The sequence below is a fragment of the Mirounga angustirostris genome, unplaced genomic scaffold, assembly GCF_029215605.1.
Source record: "Mirounga angustirostris isolate CCGP_5_RB_7025 unplaced genomic scaffold, mMirAng1.0.hap1 SCAF_3, whole genome shotgun sequence".
In the NCBI taxonomy this organism is placed as follows: domain Eukaryota; kingdom Metazoa; phylum Chordata; class Mammalia; order Carnivora; family Phocidae; genus Mirounga; species Mirounga angustirostris.
In genome coordinates this window covers 74,990,494-75,017,542 of record NW_026991711.1, presented here as the reverse complement: position 1 = coordinate 75,017,542, position 27,049 = coordinate 74,990,494, and the positions used below count along the sequence as shown (strand labels likewise).

The window sequence follows — 27,049 nt, the reverse complement described above, 5'->3', positions numbered from 1 at the left end:
ATACATAATTCTAATTGTCAGATATTTCTTCCTAAGGAAATTATACCTCAGAGACATTTGTTAACTATTGGTACTTAGAGATCCTATTTAGCAACTACTTAGTTCAAAAGAACAAGGTTGCAAAGTAACATGTCAGAAAGAAAAGAAACAATCGACAGGAAAAACAGAAGCCTTGGTAGGAGAGAAGAAAATGAAGGGATGGTAGGAAGGTGAAACTACTGATTAGCTTGTGCCTACTCCCTGTTGACCTTTACCAGCCTCTTATGCTGCCATCACAGCTACCCTCCAGAACTTGGAGGCTGAGTCAAACCACTACCATTTGACTGATTTCCTGGAGGTAAAGCTCAAGTGTGTTTTGAAGTCCTTACAAATTACTAATCTCCAATCCTAGCCTTTTGCTATCTTGAAATACCAGTTCCCGTCAAGAGGCGTCTTTGATACCAGTCAAACCTTTAGCCTACTGCAACCTTTCCTCACCTCTTGCCAAGTTAAGCTCTTAGTACTCTTTCCTTTAACCAAGGTGTCATGGTCATCAGGAAAGAACTTTTCTCTTTGATACAGACCTTGTACCTCTTTTCTCTCCCCTGGTTCCTCTTCTTGTCTAAGCTGACTCTACTTCTGCTTTGGATTTTGTCCCCTAGGGGTCTTGATCCATCATTAGGGGTCCTCTTCTGTTAAGATTTTCTTCTGTTATCTTCAATAAATAGCTCCAGTCTTCCTGCTTCCCTCTTTTTACCTGCTACCGTTGACACTTTTTTATATCTTACAAACTCTTTGGAGTATCCCAGATGGACTCTTACCTTAGTAAGGTTGTAGATATTCCTTACAGCCATTTGACATGCCTGTCTTCTTTTCTGCATCCTTTTTAGTTAGCTGTCTTCTCTTTCTGCCAAAACTTACTAAAGCCTCTGTTCTTCTGGATGGCCTTCAGTGACCATGCCTTCCCATTAAAATAAACCTCTTCCAGTTTCAGCAATGCCCTATGAACTCCTCCTCAGTAGATGTATGCTGCTGCATGGTCAGGAAGGGGCATGCTCACTCCTGCCCACTCCTGCTCACTCCTCTCCCCTACAACATCCTGTTAGAAGCCAGCTCTTTACTAGAAGAGATTGTATTAATAGTCTTTGTATTCACAGTTCATACCATATACTAAGTGCTCCATAACTGTTTTAACTCAGATCTCTAAATTTATACATAAGCCTGTAGACCTTTTTGGTGAACATCTTTAGAAAAAGTCCACAAAAATAAAGTAAAAGGAAACTGAACGAGATGAACTAAAGTGATACAGGTACTTTGGTTTTTGTCCACAGACACGACCTCAGATAATTTTGGATATAACTTGTTGACGTTCATCATCTTATACAACAATCTTATTCCCATCAGTCTGTTGGTGACCCTTGAGGTTGTGAAATACACTCAAGCCCTTTTTATAAACTGGGTGAGTATCACAGCAGAGTCTCAAAGCTGAGCTGCTGGAGCAAGGTCAACCAGTATTTTCTCATACTCTCTCAGAGCATCAGTCCTTCAGCTGAGCTGCCAGAAAAGGACAAATATGGTTCCTTTATGATTGGGTCTGGGACTTAAACTGGCCAGAGAACTGGCAAGGGATCTCTGGCAAGGCTGTCCCTGAGCCGGTGATGGCAATGACTGGTTACCTGACACCTCAGCTTCCTAGTCTACAAAACTGGAGGACGTTGGTCCCTATTTATTCCAGGGGTTCTTGTGAGGATTAAGGGAGATCATAGAGGCAGAGAGCAGAGCGGGTGCATGCCTCCTGGTGAGTGGAGACAAAATGGCTGCAAATTCTGCTCCTGCTTTTACAGTCTAATTAGTGCTGCACGAAAGGTCTCGTAGTTGTGTCTATTTCAGTGTGCATTGCATGTCAAAGGTCATGGGGACCATAAACTTGGATTCTGGTGCAAGAGTGGAGAGGTGTAACTTTAAAGCAACTGCCATGCCATGAAGCACTGGACTTCAGCAGTCAGTATTTGTAGACTGGGTGCTTTCATGTGCATTTTTTTTTTTTTAAAGATTTTATTTATTTGAGAGAGAGAGAATGAGAGAGAGAGAACACCTGAGAGGGGATAGGGTCAGAGGACGAAGCAGACTCCCTGCCGAGCAGGAAGCCCGATGCGGGACTCGATCCAGGGACTCCAGGATCATGACCTGAGCCGAAGGCAGTCGCTTAACCAACTGAGCCACCCAGGCGCCCTCATGTGCATTTTTATTTGATCTTCACAATAGTCCCATGAAGGAGGTATTGGCTGAACTCAGAAGTATGGGTTAGTCTAGGTCATGCAATGATCATCTCAAAACCAAACCTTCTGAATATAAATTGCTTGTTTTCTTCCTCTAGCAGTGTTTCTCTATACTAATAGCCACTGTACTTTCACCCCCACATTAAAAATGAGCACTAATATTATCTGTTGTAGCTTCTTTTCTGTGTTAGTCTAAATGAAGGATTAATGGTATATATTTTCTGAAGCGCCCTCCACCCCTTCTCTCTCAGGACACAGACATGTATTATCTAGGAAATGACACTCCTGCAATGGCCAGGACATCAAACCTTAATGAAGAGCTTGGGCAGGTGAGAGCCTCTTTGGGAACTTGGGTAGTGGTGACTCCAGCATCAGGGGAGACCAGTGCTAGAACCACGAGAGATTTCAGAAAAATAGTTGTCTATGAACGTGGTTTTGATGTCTGAAGAGCTATATATACAGCATTTGAAAGTATTGTGAAATAGAAATGTTAGTTGGCTGTGACCTGCTTTTTGAGGCATCAATATATTTTATTATCTAGAAGGTGCCTGCAAAAAAATAATACAAAAAATATACTGCAACATTACTCTGGACATTAAAATTGTTTATCCGGAATAAATGATAGCGAAAACGGTGGTTCAGCTATGCAGGTATTGGGTAATCTTACAAAACATGGGGCAGCTAATTTGAAGGACATAAATCTATTAAATTTCTCACACTTCTTAGATTTTGTTTCTGGAGCATTCCAGGGAATGAGTTTCTTTTCTGCCATTACCCTTGAAACTCCTATTGCCTTTAATGAGTTGTGTTTTGCATTATATCTTCATCTTATGTTGAAATTACTGTAAGGAATACCCTCTTTTGAATGCATTGCAATTAAAGATTATAATTTCATCTTATACATCTTATTTAAACCTTCCAACAGCCCTAGGGGGTGGGTGCTATCTATGTCAGACTAAATTTGCCTCCTCTTTGAACCCTTTTACAGTTTTTCAGGTAAAGTTATTTGATCTTTCTTCTATGCCCCCATAACAGTCTCTCCAATTATGAACACAGTAAAGTGAGAGACATGTTAGAGATGTGGTGTCTGTTTCCATCTTGAGCCTTTTGAGCCCATTTGAGGGTGTGGATGTGTCTGGGATGAGGTCTTTGGTTGCCTTGGTCAGTCTAGCATAGTGCTCAATATCCCATTGTTCTCAGGACCCATTAACTGGATCCTAGTAATTGAAGGATTAAAAGTGCTCAAGTTGTATCCAGGATAATAATGCATCCTAATTGGGAATATGGGAAAAGTTTGCTTGCTCAAAAAGTTTTGAGTTGGAACTTAAGGATAATAGGAGAATGAGAGCAAACCTGGATAATTCCTTATTAGAAATTTTTCATTTTTTAACATTTTCATATAATCTTTTAATTTTTTAAAAAAGGGGCAGAAGGAAACACTTCATTGGAAGGCTGATTCTACTGAATTTTTTATACCCCTAGACTTACTGCATAAAAAACTTATATAAAAACTTATTTATAGTTGGAGCATGAATTACCCATACCTTACTAATATTTTTGTTTCTATGTAATATTTGACTTCTTTAGGAACATTAATAATTTTCCTTTACTTGACAGCCCTTCGATTGCTTTAAAAATAATTCATAGTGTATTTGCCTATATTGTATCATTAAGAAAAAGTACAGAATAAATAATTCGCAGTATTAATCCCTTTTCCATAAAACAATAAAGCATGGCTTCCCCTTGTGATTCTTGGAGTACATCCAGCATCCAGCAGCAATCATGGCCTGAGAAACTGGAATTTTTACTGGAGACAATTCTGCTAGTTACTCTCCCTTCAACCAATCCATGACATAATTTTCCAGGATGTTACACGTAAAATGATGTTCCGTATCTTCTGGCCAAGTTCTTTGTTTCATAGATGTGGAAATTGGGGCTAAGAAGGATGAGGTGACTTTTCTAGAGTCCACATGACTAGTTAGTATCCAGAGCCTGAACTGGGCTACTATCCTCTTGTGATCTTGAACTCTTTTCCTTCTTCCCCATCACGTGATCCACCGGGGGGAACATAATTCACACAGCACCTATGCATTTTGAGTTCATCTCTTTTGCATCCAGTTAATTATGTCAAAATGGTTGGCTTGTTGACCTCTAGAAATTTTATCTTTTCACCTTTGTATATTGAAAGCTTCGTGTATTAAGTCTGTAAAATTTTGTATCTCAGAAAGTTATATATAATCTATAGCAGTCCTATGCTGCCTTCATGTAATCTTAATTGTTAACTGTGATGGAGGAAGATTTGTTTGTTCTGTGTTGTTTCAGTATATGCCTTCCTAATTCAACTAGGAGTGGAGTGATTAAAAAATATTTGAGGGTTGCCAAAGTTTGAGCTTGTTGTCTTGATATATTGAACACTAGACTGGAGTGGTGTATGAGATTGTGGGAATAGGTTGGAGAGTGATCTGTGTCTTTGAGATGCCTTATGGTAGAACTTAGTGCTTAGGCTTATAGGTCGACATGGCTCCAGGCTGTTACTGAAGCCTCCTTTGCACATTTCCACACAATTCGATTCTAGGCTTGGTTAGTGGAAAAGGTTTTTAAGTGGTCTAAGTGTGAAAATATATTAATTTTATAATAATATATAATTGTATATAATTATAAAATGTATTTTACTGTAAGGATATTTACCATTTAAAATTAATAGAGATTTTTGACTTTCTCTGCTTGACTTATTTCACTTAGCATAATCTCCAGTCACAAACTGAGGGTTCTGGAGGGGAGGGGGTGGGGGGATGGGTTAGTCCAGTGATGGGTATTAAAGAGGGCACATACTGCATGGAGCACTGGGTGTTATATGAAAACAATGAATTGTGGATCACTACATCAAAAACTAATGATGTATTGTATGGTGACTAACATAATAAAATAAAATAAAATAAAAATAAAATTAATAGAGATTTTGAAAAATATAGGAGGGGAGGCATGATCTATTTATTGGTCTCTGCATCTTAGCTACAATGTTGATGTGTGTTTCTTCTATTCTTTGATTTAGGTGAAATACCTATTTTCTGATAAAACTGGAACTCTTACATGCAATATCATGAACTTCAAGAAGTGTAGCATTGCTGGAGTAACCTATGGGTAAATATGTTCATCACTTACTAAAAATTTGATTTGTATTCTTCCAACAAATAAGTTTATTTTTAGCTGCTTAGCCAAATGCCTTCTTGATATTTTCAAAGGATATTTATAAGGGATTTAGATACGTAATTACTACTGAATGTATTTAATATTTAATGAGTCCCAACTTTGAACAGTTAACCAATTTATTCTGCAAATATTTACCTAATGAGAAATCCCTGGATTTAATGCTATAAGTTTAATTTTAAAACTTTAATTCTATAAATTTTTTTTTTTAAAGATTTTATTTATTTATTTGAGAAAGTGAGAGAGAGCACATGAGAGGGGGGGGGTCAGAGGGAGAAGCAGACTCCCCGCTGAGCAGGGAGCCCGATGCAGGACTCGATCCAGGGACTCCAGGATCATGACCTGAGCCGAAGGCAGTCGCTTAACCAACTGAGCCACCCAGGCGCCCTAATTCTATAAATTTAAATTCTATAAGTTTATATTTATAATCTAATAATTATACATGTCTTACTCATATTTTGATCTGAATGCCTGTCTTTTTTATTGGTGTTTAATTGATATGTAGCATTATTAGTTTCAGATGTACAACATAATGATTCAGTGTTGGTATATACTGCAAAATGTTCACCACAATAAATCTAGTAAAATTTATTTTTTCTTGTGATGCAGCATTTAAGGTCTAATCTTTTAACAACTTTCAAATATGCAATATAGTATTTATTATTAACTACAGTCTTAATGTTGTATGTTAAATTCCCATGACTTATTTATTTTATAAAGGGAAGTTTGTACCTTTTGCCCCTTTCACCCATTTTGACCACTCCCTACCTCCTGCCTCTGGCAACCACTAACCTGTGCTCTGTATCTATGACCTACTGCTGCCTTTTTTTTTTTTTTTTTGAGTGCACGTATAAGTAAAATTATGTGGTATTTGTCTTTCTCTGTCTGACTTATTTCACTTAGCATAATAGCATCAAGGTCCATCCATGTTGTCCCAAATGGCAAGATTTCCTTTTTATGGCTGAATCATATTCCATTGTGTATATGTGCCATATTTTCTTTATCCATTCATCCATTGATAGACTGAGGTTGTTTCTATAGCTTGACTATTGTAAATAATGCTGCAGTGAACATGGGGTGCATATACCCTTTTGAGTTAATATTTTCATTTTTTTGGATAAATATCCCAAATTGGAATTGCTGGGTCATATGGTAGTTCTATTTTTAATTTTTTGAGGAATCTCCGTATGGTTTTTCATAGCAGCTGTACCAATTTACATTCCCACCAATAGCACACAAGAGTTCCACATCTTTGGCAACACTTGTTATTTCTTCTAACCATTTTAACAGGTAGGAGGTAATCTTTCATTATAGTTTTGATTTTCATTTCCCTGATGATTAGTGATGTTGAACAAATCTACATGTATCTGTTGGCCATCTGTATATCTTCTTTGGAAAAATGTTTACTCAGATCTGCCCATTTTTAATCAGATTTTTTTTTTTTTTTTGGCTATTGAGTAGTATGGGGAGATATATATATCTATATATATATCTATATGATATTAACCCCTTCCCAGGTATAGGATTTACAAGTATTTTCTCCCATAGGTAGGTTGCCTTTTCATTTTGTTGATGATTTCTTTTGCTGTGCAGAAGCTTTTTAGTTTGATGTAGTCCCACACTTGTTTATTTTTGCTTTTGCTGCCTTGCTTTTGGTGTCAGAGCAAAAAAATCATTACCAAGACCAGTTTAAAGGAGCTTACTACCTACATTTCCTTCTAGGATTCTTATAGTTTCGGGTCTAACATGAAAGTCTTTAGTCCATCTTGAGTTAATTTTTGTATGTGGTATAAGATAGTGGTCCAGTTTGATTATTTTGCATGTAGCTGGCCAGTTTTCTCATTTATTGAAGAGATTGTTTCTTCCCCATTAAATATTCTTGGCACTTTTGTCAGAAATTAACTGACCCTAAGTGTGTGGACTTAATTTTGGGCTCTGTTTTCTGTTCCATTGATCTATAGGAGTCTGTTTTTATGCCAATACTGTACCATTTTGATTAGTATAGCTTTGTAATATAGTCTGAAATCAGACTGTGTGATGCCCCTAGCTTTGTTTTTGTTTCTCAAGATTCCTTTGGCAATTTGGGTCTTTGTAGTTCCATATAAATTAGAATTGTTTGTTCTATTTCTGTGAAAAATGCTGTTGGAATTTTGGTAGGGATTGGATTGACTCTGTAGATTGCTTTGGGTGGTATGGACATTTTAACAATATAAATTCTTCTAGTCTACAAGCATGAGTATCTTTCCATTTATTTTTTATTTTTTTTAATTATGTTATGTTAATCACCATACATTACATCATTAGTTTTTGATGTAGTGTTCCATGATTCATTGTTTGCATATAACACCCAGTGCTCCATGCAGAACATGCCCTCTTTAATACCCATCACCAGGCTAACCCATCCCCCCACCCCCCTCCCCTCTAGAAGCCTCAGTTTGTTTCTCAGAGTCCATAGTCTCTCATGGTCTGTCTCCCCCTCCGATTTCCCCCCTCATTCTTCCCTTCCTGCTATCTTTTTTTTTTTTTTAATATATAATGTATTATTTGTTTCAGAGGTACAGGTCTGTGATTCAACAGTATTACACACTTCACAGCACTCACCATAGCACATACCCTCCCCAATGTCTATCACCCAACCACCCCATCCCTCCCACATCCCACCACTCCAGCAAACCTCAGTTTGTTTCCTGAGATTAAGAATTCCTCATATCAGTGAGGTCATATGATACATGTCTTTCTCTGATTGACTTATTTTGCTCAGCATAATACCCTCCAGTTCCATCCACATTGTTGCAAATGGCAAGATTTCATTCCTTTTGATGGCTGCATAATATTCCATTGTATATATATATATACACACCACATCTTCTTTATCCATTCATCTGTCGATGGACATCGTGGCTCTTTCCATAGTTTGGCTGTTGTGGACATTGCTGCTATAAACATTGGGGTGCACATACCCCTTCAGATCCCTACATTTGTATCTTTGGGGTAAATAGTAGTGCAATTGCTGGATCATAGGGTAGCTCTATTTTCAACTTTTTGAGGAACCTCCATACTGTTTTCCAGAATGGCTGCACCAGCCTGCATTCCCACCAACAGTGTAGGAGGGTTCCCCTTTCTCCACATCCCCGCCAACATCTGTCGTTTCCTGACTTGTTAATTTTAGCCATTCTGACTGGTGTGAGGTGGTATCTCATTGAGGTTTTGATTTGGATTTCCCTGATGCCAAGCGATGTTGAGCACTTTTTCATGTGTCTGTTGGCCATTGGGATGTCTTCTTTGCAGAAATGTCTGTTCATGTCTTCTGCCCATTTCTTGATTGGATCATTTGTTCTTTGGGTGTTGAGTTTAATAAGTTCTTTATAGATTTTGGATACTAGCCCTTTATCCATTTATTTTATCTTCAATTTCTTTCATGTCTTACAGTTTTCAGTATACAGGTTTTTCACCTCCTTGGTTGAATTTATTCCTAGGCATTTTTTTTGATGCAATTGTAAATGGGCTTTTTAAATTTTCCAATAGTTCATTATTAATGTATAGAAATACAAGAGACCTTTCTGCATTGATTTTGTATCTGGCAGCTGTACTAAATTCATTTATTCTAACAGTTATTTGGTGTATTCTTTAGGGGTTTCTATATATATATAGTATCACATTATCTCTAAATAGTGACAATTTTACTTGTGTCTGGTTTGGGTGCCTTTCATTTTTCTTGCCTAATTGCTGTGGCTAAGACATCCAGTGCTGTGTTGAATAAAAGTGGCAAGAGTGGGCATCTTTTTGTTCCTGATCTTCAAGGAAAAGCTTTTAGCTTTTCACTAATGAGTATGATGTTAGCTGTGGGCTTGTCATATATGGCCTTTATTATGTTGATGTATGTTCCCTCTATACCCACCTTGTTGAGAGTTTTTATCATAAATGGATGTTGAATTTTGTCTAATGCTTTTTCTGCAGCTAGTGTAATGATCATATGATTTTTATCCTTCATTGTGTTAATGTGGTATGTCACATTGATTGAGTGCAGATGTTGAACCATTGCTGTATCCCTGGAATAAATCTCAGTGGATCATGGTGTATGATTTTTTAAAATGTATTGTTGAATTCAGTTTGCTATTGCTTTGCTGAGGTTTTTTGCATCTATGTTCATCACATGTATTGGCCTCTAATTTTCTTTTCTTGTGGTGCCCTTGTCTGATTTTGGTATCAGGGTAATACTGACCTTGTAAAATGAGTTTGGGTTTCTCTCCTATTGTTAGGAAGAGTTTGATAAGGATTGGTATTCTTCTCTGAATGTTTGGGAGAAATCACCAGTGAAGCTGTCTGAACCTGACCTTTGATTGTTGGGAGGTTATTGATTACCGACTTAATCTCCTTACCAGTAATCAATCTAAGATTTTCTGTTTCATCATGATTCAGTCTTCGTCTGTTGTATGTTTCTAGGAATTTATCCATTTCTTATAGGTTGTCCAATTTGTTGGTATAAATTGTTCATAGTAGTGTCTTATGATCCATTGTATTTCTGTGTTATCAGTTGTAATTTCTCTTCCTTTATTTCTGATTTTGAGTCCTCTTTTTTTCTTGGTGAGTCTAGCTAAAGGTTTGTCAATTTTGTATATCTTTTCCAAGTACCAGCTCTTAGTTTCATTGATCTTTTCTATTGTCTTTTCCCCCTCTATTTCATTTATTTCTGCTCTAATCTTTACTAATTTCTTCCTTATACTAACTTTGGGCTTCATTTTTCTTCTTTTCTAATTTTTTGAGGTGTAAAATTAGGTTGAGATTTTTCTTGACTTTTGATGTAGGCATTTGTCACTATGAACTTCCTTCTTAGAACTGATTTTGCTACATAAGTTTTACTATGTTGTATTTCCATTTTTCTTTTGTCTCAACGTATTTTCTGATTTCTCTTTTGATTTCTTCTTTGACCCACTGGTTGTTCAGAAGCATATTGTTTAGTCCCCACATATTTGTGAATTTTCAGTTTCATTCTGGTAATTGTTTTCTAGTCATACCATTATAGGTGGAAATGATGCTTGATAGGACTTCAGTTTTCTTAAATTTATGGAGACTATTTCATGGCCTATCTATGATCTATCCTGGAGAATGTTTTTGTGTGAGTGCCTCTTTTGATTACAGTTTTGTGACCAGCTATTTCCCTCTTTCTGGCAGTCATTTTCCAGAATTGACAAGAGAACCATCATCAGATGATTTTTGGTAAGTAGATTCTAGCACTTCTTGATGCTTTAGTGGGAAGGAACAATTCTGTATTACATTTTTATCTGAATATTTTATAAATAAAATTTCATGGTTGTTATTCCAAGAGAGAACCAAATTAAAATTTTAAACATGAATATGGTGTTAAAAGTGTAGTGGAACTACAAGGATTTAACAAAAAATAGCAAGTCCTTTGCTTAGTACTTCCAACTCACTCCCCACTTCTTAGCATAATGTCTTCAAAGTTGTAACATACATATTGCAGCATAGACCAGAATTTTATTCTCATTAAAGGCTGAATAATATTTCATTGTGTGTGTTTACCATATTTTGTATATCCATTCATCTGGTGATGGGAATTTGGACTTTTTCTACCTTTTCTAGTATGAATAATGCTGTTATGAACTTTGGTATAGAAGTATCTGAATCTCTGCTTTCAGTTTTTATGGGTATATATCTAGAAGTGGGATTGGTGGGTTGTGTGGTAATTTTTAACTTTTTGAGGAACCACCAAACTGTTTTCCACGGCAGTTGTACCATTTACATTCCTGTCGGTAACACACAGTTTTCCCATATCCTCATGACACTTGTTAATTTCTGTTTCTTTACTATATTATAATAGCCATCCCAGTGGGTGTAAAGTGGTATCTCATTTTGGTTTTGATCTGCATTTCTCTTAGGATTAGTGATGATGTATGCTCATATTTTAAGATTTATATACTAACAAAGCTGATTGGCAGGGCTGTGTGTGTAGGGGAGACAGCGTAGTTGATGTCTGACTGGTTTCCCTGTGGGATGATCAGCCAGGACCGACTGTTTACTCTAAATGATAAGCCTTCCATGGCTTGCTGGGTGCAAAAGGTTTAGTTACCTGGCTGCAAGGGATGAGGGAGGGTTCCTGCAGGCTGACTCTTCCTCAGATGGACTTGGAACCCCTCCTACTTCCCACGTTCCCCTTATCAGACAGGTACCTCTGGCTGCCATTTCCTCAGCGTTCCCAAGGTTCTGCTGGGGGCATCAGCTTGCATTCTAGGCGCTTCCCCTTGTAAGCTGCTGGTTTCTGCTGTACTAAAACTCTGACAACCAGAGTTCAGACTGACATCACCTTGACTGTGGCCACTTCTTCCATTGTCTTTGTCCTGAAGAAGGAGATTCAGGAGGAAGTGGGAATACAGGAACATACTTAACCGTTCATACTTTCTTCAGTGTGATTGCACACAGCCATCATATCAAGCTTCCTTCCTCAAAATTATTTGCCTCCTTCTCTCTCCTACATATGAGCTCTGGCCATAAATGATTGCACAGATGTGATGCAATCATTCCTCTTATTTTACCTACTTTGAGCAGATACTCTGAAGTTTTCCATGGTAGGAGTTAAACAGACCAACCAAAGTGACAAAGAGTTGACCCCTGCCTGTTTCTTCCCCTTGTAACTATGTCATTGTTTATAGCAACTTATAAAATATTTTGCTTATAGTAGGGCTAAATTTTTCTGTCTCAAGGTTTGAAATAATATACAGTATTCCAGATATTTAGAAGTTTAATATAAATCTATAGGCTTTTTAGGTGTAGTTCTTCTTGAAGACAGATTCTTACTAGGTTTGGGCTAATTTTAAAGGAACTTCTGAACTGAATAAATATTTTCTTGTCTCTCTCACAGCCGGATGCCTCCTCCCCCTAGTGACTCATGTGACTTTGATGACCCCAGACTCTTGAAGAACATTGAAGATCATCACGTAAGGCCACCATTTTGCTTCTCGGACATTACATAGCTTATGGTGCACTTCTATTTATGTGTATGTGTAGTGTCTTGAAATTTGCAATTTTAGACCTTGGGGAAGAGATGCAGTTTTACTTTTCTGGGGTTCGTATTCAGGGAAGTGATCTTAAATAAATGGTATGTGGTTAACACTCTGGATAAGTTAATGAAAAGCTGAATTAGGGCGCCTGGGTGGCTCAGATGGTTAGGCGTCTGCCTTCGGCTCAGGTCATGATCTCAGGGTCCTGGGATCGAGTCCCGCATCGGGCTCCCTGCTCCTTGGGAGCCTGCTTCTCCCTCTGCCTCTCTCTCTCTCTGTCTCTCATGAATAAATAAATAAAATTTAAAAAAAAAAAAAAAAGCTGAATTAAATATGTGGTGAAGATAGAAAGTTGCACATCAAGATTGAGATGAGTCTTACCATGGAATTCTCTAACATTGTGGATTTCTTTTGCTTTTTAAGAATTCTGTAGTACTATTCACAGTTGTGAATCTAAGAGGTCATGCATTTTAGAAAAGCAGTCTCAATAAGCTTGGACCAGGATAATTTAGGGAAGGAAAGTAAGGCAGAACAACATGTAGCATTTGTAGCATCCTACTGTGTGCCAGACATTTGATGTGTATTTCCTTTAGCACTTGAGTCACCCCAGAGAGGTGACAGGAAGCTGTGTGAAAATATTGAGTTGGCCAAGAGTTACCAGCAAACAAATCTAGAAATGAGACTCAGGACCTTAGTCTGTTGGATTCTTAACTATGACATCACATTATCTCAACTATTCCAACAAACCAGGATTAACTATAGGATAGCCTAAATTTGTTTTAAAAGCTACTTTGAAAAATACCAACTTAGGAAAGTATTTAATGATCGAAGCATTTTGTAACCGGTTTAATCAGTATAGATTAGACCTGATATTATTTTTTTCTGAAAAAATTTCAAAGTTAGGTACACGTGAACAAAATTAAAACTTTATCATTCCAAAGTTTTGTTAAGGTACAAATATTTTTAAGACTTTCTCTGAATTCACAGTGAGGAAATTTCCTGTTCTCACTGCACTTGCCCATTTGTTGATGCTAAAACCTTCCCAGGCATGGTTCTCAAATGTGAGTGTGTAAGGTACCCATGTCTACAGGCTGGGATGCAGACATTCTGCTTCAGCCCCCTGTGATGCTGCTGTAGTGGTCCCAGATCACACAGTGGGTGCTGCTGAAGTCCATGCTCTGTGTCACCCTCACAGGCATGGATGTGGTCTTTTTTTTTGAATTTCGATGTTAGAGGTAGGTCCAACTACTAGGCTAGAGGCTCTCCAAGTAGAAGAGTGGCATCTCAGAAGAAACTTCTGTAGAGGAGGGAGCTTTAATCAAGGATGTCAGAGGACACATGGGCCCTGTGAGGACTTGCTTTCAGAAAAGAGGACTTGGGTATTCTCAAATAGTACTCAGAGAGTGTTTAGGTTGCCTAAATGTGTCTGTTTGGGTTGGGGTGGTGAATGGGTAAGAAGGTGGAAGGGTGTCCTAGAGGCTTAGGAACCTGCTGTCAGTCTCCTTTCAGGAAGTTTGTTTTCCTGGCCCAGATCAGTAGGTGAGAAAGCAGCAGAGGAAGTGAGGTGAGCCTAGTGCATGGAGTACCTCGGGATCCCAGTGTGGGCTCAGGAACAGCAGGACATGAGTGGATCCCTGTTTAAGTAAGAGACTCACTTATCTATTCATTCATCTTGGTAGTTTATATCAGTCACCTCTGTAGGAACTAGGGAAAGAGACGAATAAAAAACACTCAAGGGATTTCTACAGATGTAAAATCACTAGGCGCCATTGTATACCTTTGCATCATAGGAATAGGTATCGTAACACTCCCTGGGAAGGTGATTTTGTTTTGTGTAGATAAAGGAGTCTTATCTCTTTGGTGGGTGTTAAGGCTAACATAATTGTTGCAATGTGGGCATTGTGGGCACCCACACTGGATGGTATTTGCATTCACCTAACATGTAGGCTGGTATAGAAAACCAGTGGACAGGGGGCAAATCTCATTTGGAGAAGAGATCATTGGGAGACACACTCTATTTGCTGCTGGGATCTCTATTTTTGGAATCTTGAAATACTGAGCTCAGTTAATTTATATACACATACAAGACGTTCTCTTCAAAACTGAACCCATGGGTGTGCTGGGTTTTTGACCGCTGATCACATGCTCTTCTCTAGCCTGTCCTCTCTTGACCTTTGAGTGGACATCTGAGCTTGGATCAGGATCCTCTAATGGGCATTTCCTGTCCCATGGACAATGGCAGGCATTTTTGGAAGGAACCCCACTCTTAGAGAAGTTAGTGAGCTCCTTTTTTCTTCCTTTTCCTCCTCACCTTCTACTCTCCTGAGCCAGATTTCCTTTTATTCCAGTGGGAAGGCCATTGAGAGTAGGGGCAGATGCAGCCCTTATGAAAAGGAAGCCCTGACTTAGGTTACCATAAGCATCAATGAAAACATGAAGATTTTAAAGGCTATTTTAATCATCTGGACACTCACAGTTCATTAAATGCATAATGTGGCCATGGATTGGAGAATTTATTTTCTAATTTTTTAGTAAAAGCCTACTTGCCTAAGTTCAACGTTTTTTAAAACTATGTTCATTTGAAGCCTTCTGAAGTGTTCTTCATCTTGGCTACTCTGTGAATTATCTCATTGACATTTAACATCTAGCTCAACTATAAATAATGAAGACCATAGGCTCTAATATTTTTCTTTCAGAAAGTGTGAGATTGGATTAAGTGTACCTAATGGATTTTTAAAACATTTTAAATACGGAGCTTCTTAGATCACTTGGTTATTTTGCCAAAATATGGTTGAAGAAAGGGAAGAAACATTTCAGGATTTTAGCCTATGGATATCCCACATTCTTAATTGTCTTGGGACCATTGACTAAAATTAAAGCATTTGGACCAAAAAAACCTTTACTTTCCTCCCAAGAGAGTACTTCCATCTGCTACAGAATTTTTGTTTTTCCTGGGTCATCATTTTTGATTTTCTGGGTCCTTTATGACTATGTTTTAAGCTTTGTGTGGGCTGATAGCCAAAATGGAATTTGCCTATTAAAGAATCAACCTATGGAAAATTTCAAGGAATGGTTCATGTGGTCCTTTGATTACATTGCTAACCCATGACTTCCTATTGGTGGGATAATTTCCCAAAGACTTACCAAGGAAGATCATACAACTATTTTTTTTTTTGAATGCTTATGCCTGGAACTTTTGAGTTGAGTCTTCAAGAAGAAATTGTTTGTATATGTACATTTAAATACTTTATAGCTGTGATTTGGTGTGCCAATTTTATACATGCCTAGTTTTCTATTTTTATATTTATCAAATAAAAAATACTCATTTCTAGATATATAAAGCATTTCGTGCAGATTAAAATCTGTTAAATGGAAGACAAATATTTTATGATTATGAGGTACCTAAAATAGGCAAATTCATAGAGACAGAGCAGAAGAGAGGTTATTAGGGGCTAGGGAATAGTGAGAACAGGGAGTTACTCTTTGATTGGTACAGAGTTTGTTGGGAAGATGGAAGTTTTGGGTATAGATATATTGGTGGGTACACAGCAATGTGAATGTTTTTAATGCCCCTGAATCATGCACTTATAGATGGTTAAAATGATAGAGTGTATGTATATTTTTCAACACATAAAATTAACTTCTAAAAAGATATATATACATATATATGCATACATACATGTATACAGTCTTCAACAATCAGTTCTTTGAAGTTATAAAAGGCTTTTCTCAGAAGTTACAGAAAAAAAAATTATTTTCAAACACGGAGCACTTGTTTAAAATAGATTACAAATATCCACAGGCTGCAAATGGAGTTCGTCTCCTTTCTCTAATTTATTATAGAATGTCAGGTTAACTAGAGAACCAAAGTTAGAATGGCTTTGTCTTAGGGATTTTCTTTTTATCTTTAGAAATGTTGTCTGTCCTACCACTCCAGGTGGAAACTTAATTTGAGAGTGTGTGCAACTCCTCTTTATAGCTCTCAGAAATATTTTACTATTTGCTATGAAATCAAAGATCCTCTTTCATGTTTCACTATGGGATGAGGTGATGTGCTGGACTTCATAGTTCACAGATGCAGGAGAAAGCAATCTTTTTTTTTCCTTTCCACATATGACATTTTTATATATGTGTTTCTATCTCATTGAATTGTCTGTGGAACTGGTTGTTGCTGATCACCATTTACATCAGAGAGAGAGAACAATAATCCCAGGTCAGTGAATTACCAATGTAAGGCCCTGTATGGAAGTCAGACTCATCCTTGGCAGCCTTTCAATATTTCCTTCAACCCCTGACGCTGAGGCCAATACTGCCAAAGAGAGCAGGCCCAAGACCTAATTGTAAAATTGGCAGAACTTCTTAGAAGGGCAGAATTGGCAGCCTCACAAAATCATCTGCACCAAAGTCTAGTAGGAAGGACACCCTGGGACTAGGGTTGGGGTCTCCTGGGTAGATGCACCTGAGCACCTGAGACCCCCAGATTCTTCTGGAACATGTGGGCCTGCAGAAGTGGTCTAAGGCCCTTCATAGAAGATGGTAGCTTCCCCGTGCTCCCATGACCAGGTCTCAGCTAAAGAAGTTATCTTGCCAGAAACTGCATATCTTCCTCAGGATTTGTCCCCACCTCCCACCTTAGCCCCTAGATCAAGCCAGGGGACCAATTTCAGCACGGCAGACAGGGGCAAAGATGGCCCTGCCAGTTTGGAAGAGGGATTATTCACTGAAGGGGCTGCAGGGCCTCGTAATCCACACCAGCAAGGACTGGGAGAGCGTGCTTGAGAGCGAGGCGTGACAGAAAGTGGCACAAGGGAGAGTGTGTTGGAACGCGCGACTCTTCTGTTGTTGGCAGTCAACAGAATGCCTCTCTTGGAGGGCCAGTTCTCTTAAGCTGCTGTGATGACTCTTGGAAACTTGGAAGGAGTGGTGGCCTCTCCATAAAAAGCAATTTATTTTCACTGCAGAAAACTCTCATATAAAGAGAAATATTTTTTTTAATCCCCTAAATTCCTTTTTGTCCTTTGCTGCAAATTACTGTTAACATTTTAATCTATTCTTTTCCATACATGGGAACACTCACATAAAAACACACTGCAGATAATGAGATCATACTGTATATAATTTTTTTTATCCTGCCTTCTCAAGAAATTAACATTATGTTGTAAGTATATCCCCTAAACGCTAATAACTAATATTCCTAGAGATGGTCACTTTTCACTTCAGCAAAAGATTCCATTACCTGACGTCACCGTGGTTGATTCCCAGCACCCTGTTGGACGAGATGTGGTTAGGTGGTTTGGGGACTTGGTTCCAGTAACAGTGCTTAGGTCAGGGGTGTGGAGCCTGACACAGTTTTGGCCAGTGAGATATGAAGAGAGGTTTGCAGGTGGGGAAGGCAATCTGGAATCGAAGCCCAATCGTCACAGTGCTTTTGGGTAAAATTTCTTAGCATTTTTGTAGTATAGACCTTGGGGAACCTGTAAATCCCCTAACTTATTTGATTTCACTGAACTATAATTGTGCATGTCCTTTTCCTGAAGACTGATAAGAAGTAGCCATGTGAACAGTTATTTTCTTCCATACATCTGCTCTTAAATCATATTAGCAGGTCAGAGGAGAAACTACAAATGTTTTAAAATATTAGTCACTGTCCATTTGTGACTAAAAAGCCAAGACAAAAACTCTGCAAAAATTAGAAAACACAGAGTTGTTTCCTGAATGTGCAAATACAAATCTCTCTTGAATGCATAGCCAGCTGCCTATCAAACAGTGAAAAATTAAAGACCTTGGCATTAAAATAACCCAAGGACAAGGAGGCCTGATGTCACCCCTGGCTTTGAACATCCTCCTGAAAGCGCTAGCCCAAGTGGGCAATTAAGAACTCAAGTGTATATGTTAGAAAAGAAAAGGAAAACGTCATCATCTGTGGATGATACAATAATTGGCTGCCTTAAAACCCAGGAGAGTCCACTGAAACTTGGGGAACCAGCAAAAGGTTAATTACAATTGGACATGAAATTCATTTATCAAATTCAGTGTTTTTACTTACATCTGAATGGACACTTGTGAAATATAATAGAAATAAGATTCTATTCATGATATAAAAAGCAGTAGATAAAATGTCTAGTGCAGTGCCTCATGTATGGTAGACATGTAGATATTTTTTGAATGAATAAAAAATTAATTAAGAAGAAAATATGCCAGGACATATATTTAGAAGTGTTAAAAGCCTTTAATAAATAGGAAGGCATTCTGTATTCTTAGATGGGTAAACAGTATTAAGATGTCCTAGTCTAATCCTAATGAAAACTGTAAGGAGTGTGTGTGTGGGATGGGAGAAATATATTAAATAGATATCCAGGATTTTTTTTTTTTTTAAGAGGCATGGGATGCACTGCCTTACAGGTTTTAAGCAATTATTATTATTTTTTTAAATATTTTATTTATTTGAGAGAGAGAGTGAGAGAGAGCACAAGTGGGGTAGGGGGAGGGACAGAGAGAGAGGGAGAAGCAGACTCCCCACTAAGCAGGGAGCCCGACATGGGGCTCGATCCCAGGATCCTGGGACCATGACCTGAGCCGAAGGCAGACACCCAACCAACTGAGCCACCCAGGTGCCCCCATTTTAAGCAATTATTAAGTTAAAGAACAAACATGGTGTAGAGTAAGTGCCAGGACAATGGAAGAGAAAGAACAAGGCTTATCCGTTTGATGAGTCCATTCTCAGTGTTTCGATCCAACATAGATTTGAGTGCCTTCTGTCTGTGGGGCCTGGGGTAACACTGTTGAGGAAGGCAGATGACCTGCTAGCGCTCCTAGATCTCATGGACGTGGGGGGAAGCATGTGAACAGCAGGAGTGTTTGAAGTGTTGGAACAAGGGGGGCAGGCGCTGGGGGAGCTCTGGGAAGGGTGCATGCCTCCTTGTTCTCACCTGACCTCAGGGTTAGCCCGTCAAGAATGATGTTCCAAGACCGGGTGATAGTGGATTTCTCAGGTGGAGCAACTGTTGAATTACATCCTGGAGGATGAGTGATAATTGGCTGCAGGCGGGTGGAGGGTGGTGATGAGCCACGGGACAGGTGGAGCCTTGTCTGAGGGACTACAGACTGGAGCGGTGGGTGGAGCATGCAGGAGGGAAGAGGCAGGAGGGGCCGGCACTGGATGGTGAGCAGCTGCCAGATCCCGGGGGACACAGAGTCCCTGCTAGGATCTTGACTTTGTTCTAAAGGGGGTGGGCAGCCAGTAGGGGCTTCTAAGCAGAGGATGGCTGAATCTAACTGCAGTGTTTTACCAGATGATCTTGCCCTTATGTCTGTAGCCCACAGCTCCGTGCATACAGGAGTTCCTCACTCTCCTGGCCGTGTGCCACACCGTGGTCCCCGAGAAGGATGGAGATAACATCATCTACCAGGCCTCCTCCCCAGGTGAGGGCTCCGGGCTGGGAGTGCCCTGCTGTCCCCTTCTCTGGAAACTCGAGTGTTTGCAGTTACTTGTGGGCGGTGTGGTGTGGCGGCGTGCCCCACAAAGACCCCACTGTTTTCCTCTGACCTCATGCGGTTTACAGGTTATGGTGACAAGTGATAAAGCTGCAGAAAGGTGGTGCTGAGCCCTCCTGACCCTGTAACACTGTGATAGCAGGGCGAGACGCCAGGCCATCTTGCATCTCCTAGCAGAAGACCCTGCACTAGACAAAACTCTCAGGGGAGGGAGGACTGGCTTCTTTGTTCATAGATTTTCCAACTGCTGATGGAACTAAGCTGGGTACTAACTCTTGAATCCACTTCCTGGAGCTCTGAATCCCACCGTGCTAGAACTGAAACACTGCCTCACTCAGAGAAGATGTTTAGTCAGAAAGTCATGGGAATGTTATTTAGGTTCCTTAGGGGGAACTTGACCCCCACCGAGAATAGTAGGCATGCCGTCACTCCTGTCCCGATGACTTAGTTTTAACTCCTATCTTCCCACCTAACAGAAGTGTTGTTCTCAGGACCCTGGTGCTGGGAGTGAACGAGTGCCTCCTAAACCCCGAGTCCTTACCACCGTCCATGGAGGCCAGGCCTCGCCAACGGCTGTGGGCTTGGTTAGTTTGAAAAATAACACATGCTCAACAGAATTCTACCATTAGCTGGGATGAGTCAATGCCTCCTCAACTCTATTCACAGATGAAGCTGCGTTGGTGAAGGGAGCGAGGAAGCTGGGCTTTGTCTTCACGGCCAGAACGCCATACTCGGTCATCATAGAAGCAGTAAGTGTCAAGCCTGGACACCTCTTCACCTTGTACATCACCTACTTATTTACTCTATGTTTGAAATAGCATGTCTGATGGAAACATGATAGCTACGTTTCTATTTTTTTTTTCCTGTGAGAAACTAGATCTGTTGCAAAGCTGCGGGTATCATGTGATTCTCTCAGCTTATTCATGTTTGTGTTGCAGGCATTTTTCTCTCTTGGAGATGCTTCTCCACAATTGTTTCATACAATTTGTAGTACAGCAGCTAGCCAGCCTGCTCTTTGTTCTGCAACAGTCAGGGGAATAACCACATGGCCCACTCGTCTTGAGGGCAGGATCTTCGGCTCTGTCTTTGCAGCCTTGGCACCTGGAGAATTTGCACAGTCCGGCCCTCAGTGCACTGGCTTCAGTCTCCCTGGCTGGGGGAGAAGTGAGTTGACACTGAAGATCTTTGTCATCTGTAGTTTTTCTTTTCCCTAAGGTCAAGGGGGTTTATTTATTTTATGATTGATTTTTGAGTTTCCCTGCTCAGGAAGCCTGAGAGAGAAATTCGGTGATAGGAAAAAATGTAAATCAAGAATAACATCCAATAAGGACCCTTGAGGTGGGCAATGGGGGAAATTGTTGGTTAGGACTGGCCAGGCACTGGTGTGTTTAATGCTGACCCTCTAGGGCTGCAGGATGGGTTGATGAGGGCTTGGAAGCCGTTACTGCCTTCTTTCTCCTCTGCCTTCCTCCACCCCTCAATTTGGGGAGGATTCATGGATTGTAACAGCTTTTGCCTTCATTCATCCTTGTATCTCTAGGCCTTGTTAATGCATTTGAAATTCACTTCTAATTTATATAATAAGTTGTTATTCCTGACTTGGCGGTACTCTATTTTTCTTGTACTTATATGCAAAACCTAGAAAATATCAGACCTTCTACAGTGCACCCATTTCTTGGCACTTTCAGTTTCTTGTCTTCTGGAGTACAGAGATCAAATCATAATTATTTTTTACTTTAAAGTAGAACAAAGTAACTAACTGAGAATCGAATTTCCTTCATAGAAGCTTCTCATAAATGAAGTCTTTACCCCCTTCAGTTTGAGGAGACTTGTAACGTTCGCTGTGGAGTTTTCTGTCGTATGGGTGCTGCTGTTTTCTCTGTGTTGCAGTGATGGGGACTGGGAGTGGGTGTGGACTGATGGGACACAAGTGGGAGAGACGAGGAGAGCCGGGCTGCCTCTGCTTTGCTCACAGTACCGGATAAATATGGAGAGCTAGAGAGAGAGCCCACTGGCGTTGTCATCATGGCGGTAGATGCTGACCAAACGTGGATTGACACCTCTTCATCTTTTTATTAACCTCTTTACTTCTGGGAGTAAATAAGACTACCTGACTAGTTAAGGTTCATAATAATAACTTTAAAATCCTATTTAACCATAAATACCAGAGTATCCTCAAACCACGCGTTCTCGAGTTGGTTACCAGCTATTTACGTGATGTGGCCCCACGGTCATCTTAACGGCCAAATCTGTGGGCTGCACATGGTTGCACGGTGGTTGATGGGATAGCAAAGTGGTGGGCTTCTGGCAGTCACAGCGCTCGTGCCAATTTGTGGGGTACCAGTGGGCATATTTCTGAATGGACATCTGACCAAGTTGGGACAAGCTGAGGAGAAGGAGCTGGTAGTTGCAGAAAGAGGGGAATAAAGGTCGATGACAGCTGGATGAGGTAGGTCCCTGATTGTATTTCAGGATGCTAGGAGAAGGGGGGGGGAACTTGTGGACAGGGCAGTAATGATGGGTCGGTGCCACTGTGTGTCAGTCGTGCACTTGGTAATTTGCAGGTTGCTTCATTCATTACTTCTCTCAAACCTAAGGGACAGGTGCTACCACCATTCCTAAGGAAGCCACACACTTAGTGGCAGACATAGGATTCAAAATCACAAGGAACTCCAAAGCCCACATTCTTTCCACTGTGATGTATTGGGAAATAGAGAGCAGGTTTGATCAAGGAGTTTGAAAATGGTACACACATAGTCTAGAGTCTTCTGGAAAAAATTGAGAATATTGAGGTTCCAACTTTGAAGAACCTGAAGAAAAATAACATTTAATTAATTGCCCTAAAATCTTACACAGATCCATAATCCTTATTTCTAAATCCCAAATCCAAAATTCAAGAAGCTTTGAATTCTAAAAGTTTTGCCCCCATATTTGGGGACTTAGGCAAATGGCAGCAAAATGTAACCAAAACTGACATGCGGTGGTTTGTGGTCTTAAGAATCTCGGTGTAAATAGTCCTACATTTTGCTGTAAAAAATTAATGAGTTGGATTACAGGGTGTTGCCCCAGACCCCCCTGGGGAAATTATGGCACATAATTGTATGTGTACATTTTTATAAAATGTGTAAAATTCTGAATTCAGAAGCATGACCTGCCCCAAGGTTTCAGGCAGGCCTGTGTAGCTTGTGTCCTGTGTTCTCCAGTCTTGGAAGGAAGGGACTGTCAGCCCGTTAGGACAGCCTGGAGAAGAATGAGAAGCTTCTACCAGAAGGGGGAGCTATGACCCCACAGGACTGGCTTGTGGGAAAACCATAGCTGTTGAAAAGGTCTTTGCAGGGGGATAGAAAGAGAGAATGAGGTGGAGAGGAGGAAGAGTGGGAGAAGGAATATAGGTGTACGTATGTGTATGCATTACAAAGAGAGGGAGAGAGGGACATACGTGTATGTGTATTATATACAGAGAGAGAAAATGCTGGAGGGACGGGGAGATGTGTGTACAGAGAGGTTTATGTTTGGGGAGACTGTTGTTTTGAGATTTTAATATTTTGCACCTCAGGTAAGAGCCTGCTTTTCTTCCTTTAGATGGGACAGGAACAGACATTTGGAATCCTTAACGTCCTGGAATTTTCTAGGTATGTTTCTCTTTCGTGCACTTGAAATAAAATACTTCCATATATATTTAACAACGTCATCCCAGTGTTTGCAGGATTGTATAATATGATTAAATACAGTACCTAAGTATTAAGTTTAGTAAATATATCTCCACAAGCCGTCTCCTCTCTGGAATTTGTGACTTTCATTAAAGAAAGTGAAGTAGGCCATTTTTCTTTTTTTTCCAAATGAAACCTTATGCTTCCATATCCTCCTCTTTCTTTAGATTTCCAGACCTGCTGTTCTGGCATCAGCAGCTGCAGACATGTCTGCATAGTTTGGAGTATGTGCCGAGGGCCCTATTTCTGTTGGTTTTTCCCACGTCCCATGAGGCCGAGCCTCAGGCTCCATCCTGAGTGCTCTCATGCCAGGCCTGGGAAACTGATGAGCGGAGGCCGACAAGATCAGTCCATCCTGTCAAAGGCTTTGTCTGAGTCGGGCAGTTCTGCTGTATATATTCCAGCTCATTCTTCCCCAGCTTGGTTTATTTAATTTAAGACCCAGGAATATTTGTTGGATCATTTGCTTCCCTTGTCATTAAAAAAAATCTTAATGTTTTGTTTCCTTCCTTCTTAACATTGAACTTGATGTCAATACTAGAGCAAGGTTCTGTTGCTACCTCAAAAGCATGTTTTCCCATTAGTAAAATTGGGGTTTTTTTCAATAACCTTTGTTAAATGATTCACGCATTTTCTCTGTCTGCTTTATAAGCTATTTGAAAAGTATCAATTTTTAACCCTCTTGTGGAAAATGCTTTCCAGCCCTAGTCTTTGGTTTTAGGACTGCAAACTTGAACTTTGGTGGGTCAAGAGCCCTTGGGGATGGGCATTCAGAAGGAAAGAATGATGGTTGATAAGAGTAGTGGTTTATATAGGGGAGTAGGGGCCAGAGTCCCTGTGTGTGGAGATAAGGAACACACTAAACGTTGCTCCGGACTTTTGTGCCCCATCTCTTGTGGATGTCCTGGAAACTGTGCTGTTATGTGGCTGTGGTAACTGGGACCAGCAGTTATTACAGGGACAAGAAGGAGGAAAGGGAATTCGGTTAAAACAGGTGAATATGGATAGAGACACGAGGATGAATTAAAAACTTCTGGGAGAATACGAGCGAGTAAAAAGGTTGTCTGTAGTTATAGCTGTGATTCTATTTCATTTTAGTTGCTCCTCTTTTTCCAGATGCCATAAATCCTGACAACACTCCTTTGCAGGACTTGGTGGCAGCCCTGCTTTATACATTTAGAAACTGAGATGCTGGGTAAACAACTTTGCTGAGAGTCCCTGGCTACTAGGTAGCTGAGAGAGAATTCAAATCCAGGTCAGACCCAGTGCTGTGGGTTAGGATGTGGAAATTTACACAAAGCTGGAGAGAGTATATCCCCCAGTCTTAGGAGCTAAGAGTCCATTGGGAATCTCCTTACAGGGGTGGGTGGTCTGGGACCCACTGTGGTTGGGATGTTTCAGGAGGATGAAATGTCTGCAAAAGGCATGGGACAGAAGGTGTCGAGAAGGAGCGTGGTGTGTCTTCTGGTGTGGGGGAGGCCTGCAGGTGAATGGGAGTTGCTCATGGGGGATGAGGCCAGGCTGTAGAGGTGAGTGGAGGTCAGCAAGAACTGGAATCTGTAGGCGGTGGGGAGCCATTGAAGGCTCCATGAGTGAGCGTGGGTCACGATGAAAGAAGAGTGCAGAAGTGTCCATGTTGGAGTGGGGAGGGCAGTAATAAGGCACACCTCAGTGCTGAATCAGGACTGTTCTATGAGTTTCTAATTTTTTTCTACTTCAGTTAACAGAAGACACAACAAGGGGCTTTTGAACTAACTGGATTTATACTGAAGCTTCCACTCTGCTGCTTACTGGGCAGATGACTAATATTTTGAGCTGCAAAATAACACTTTTACAGAATATTATCAGAAGTAAATTAAATGTGCATAACAGATGGTCAGATTTTCCATTTCTGTTCTCCTGCTGTAGTTGTACTAGTGACTTTCCATGGCAGGGAAAAATAGATTTATGTCCATTATATATAAATAAATAGAGTAGTGGATATACAATTAAAGTCCAACTCTGAAGGAAAAGGTAAGGAAAATGGAGCTTTGCCATTTTTAGGGCTCTCAGATCATCTTTTGATTTGTTGGGTGCTTAACCATAGGGCATGGGTCCTATCACACAGACCAATGATGACTTTTTCTTTCTTTCTTACCCTTACAGTGACAGAAAACGAATGTCTGTAATTGTTCGAACTCCTTCAGGCCAACTTCGGCTCTACTGTAAGGGGGCTGTAAGTACCAGCGAAGTATCTTGTGTAGTAGGGAGCCCTTGGTGGCTACCCTGAGTTTGCCCAAGGTTGAAGGGCTCTTTCAGGTTGGCCATAAAATTGACTTGCTGGTAAAAGCCCACTGAAGATGGCGGTGGTTCAGGCCAGCATGGCAATGATGGCCCATGAAAAGCTTGCTTTGGGCCAACAGTTAGTTTCAGAAACAGCAGTTCTCTGTGTCGTGCAAAATCCTTGCAGCTTGACTTCTGATTCTCATTTCACCACCAGTGGGTTCTGACTTTGGGAAGGTAGAATAATTCATATTGACCTGTGATAATCTTTTAAGTACTCTGAGATTGTGTGTGTGTGTGTGTGTGTGTGTGTGTTCGTTAGCAGCTATTCTCAGTTGTTGTGGTTTGTTTGTCGTCACAGAGAGCTTTTCTGAGTTGTGTTCCTCAGGGTTTCTTAGTGGAACTGGGTTCAGTGTCTAGTGGGCTGTGCACTCCCTGTCTAGGAGCTCCTGCAGGGTCAGGAAACAAGAGGGTATTTGAGTAATTTAGGACGTGCCTGTTACTCTTTCCACTTCTGCATAGAGGTGTTATAAACGTGGGCATGTATTTTGCAAATTTGGGTAAATGTCGGTACCATTGTGTCCCTGATAATTCTCTTGACACTTACAATTCTCCCAAAAAGTGTTTGTTTGGACACATCTATACCTGATTTGTTTTCCAAAGCTCATGACTGAATCTGGCCAAGACTGTATTTCTACTTGCCCACTCAAGTATTCTCATGCACGCTGGATAAGCATTAAAACAGAGCTAGGTTTAGAATGCTGACTGGAAGGTTTACTGAAGGGATTGCCAGTCACAGTGTTTCTCTACTTTATAGGATAATGTCATTTTTGAGAGACTCTCAAAAGATTCAAAATACATGGAGGAAACACTGTGCCACCTGGAATATTTTGCCACAGAAGGTAAGTGAAATTTGGAAATGTTTTTAACCATCCAAGTTGTGTTTGTGGCTGATGCTTGGGGGGAGCAGTCGTGTTCTGGATGGACATGTGTGTTTTGTGCGGTGCTTGGCTTGCTTCACAAGATACACTTTTCTAGTGCCCCCCCCGCCCCCTCCCTCCACGTTCTATGCCTATGGCAGTGACAAGATGTGCACCAGGGT

The 27,049-nt window shown here is 40.3% G+C and overlaps 1 protein-coding gene across 1 annotated transcript in view; it reads left to right on the top strand.

Annotated features, from left to right (window-relative positions):
- Positions 1-27,049, top strand: part of ATP8A2 (ATPase phospholipid transporting 8A2) — a 603,997-nt gene that overhangs the window by 149,975 nt on the left and 426,973 nt on the right. The window contains exons 12-21 of the mRNA XM_045869211.2: positions 1,311-1,438; positions 2,510-2,587; positions 5,311-5,399; positions 10,638-10,682; positions 12,343-12,418; positions 19,798-19,903; positions 20,642-20,724; positions 23,558-23,607; positions 25,831-25,900; positions 26,765-26,849. Coding sequence (XP_045725167.1) covers positions 1,311-1,438; positions 2,510-2,587; positions 5,311-5,399; positions 10,638-10,682; positions 12,343-12,418; positions 19,798-19,903; positions 20,642-20,724; positions 23,558-23,607; positions 25,831-25,900; positions 26,765-26,849 — 810 coding nt within the window. The remainder of the gene's footprint in view (positions 1-1,310; positions 1,439-2,509; positions 2,588-5,310; positions 5,400-10,637; positions 10,683-12,342; positions 12,419-19,797; positions 19,904-20,641; positions 20,725-23,557; positions 23,608-25,830; positions 25,901-26,764; positions 26,850-27,049) is intronic.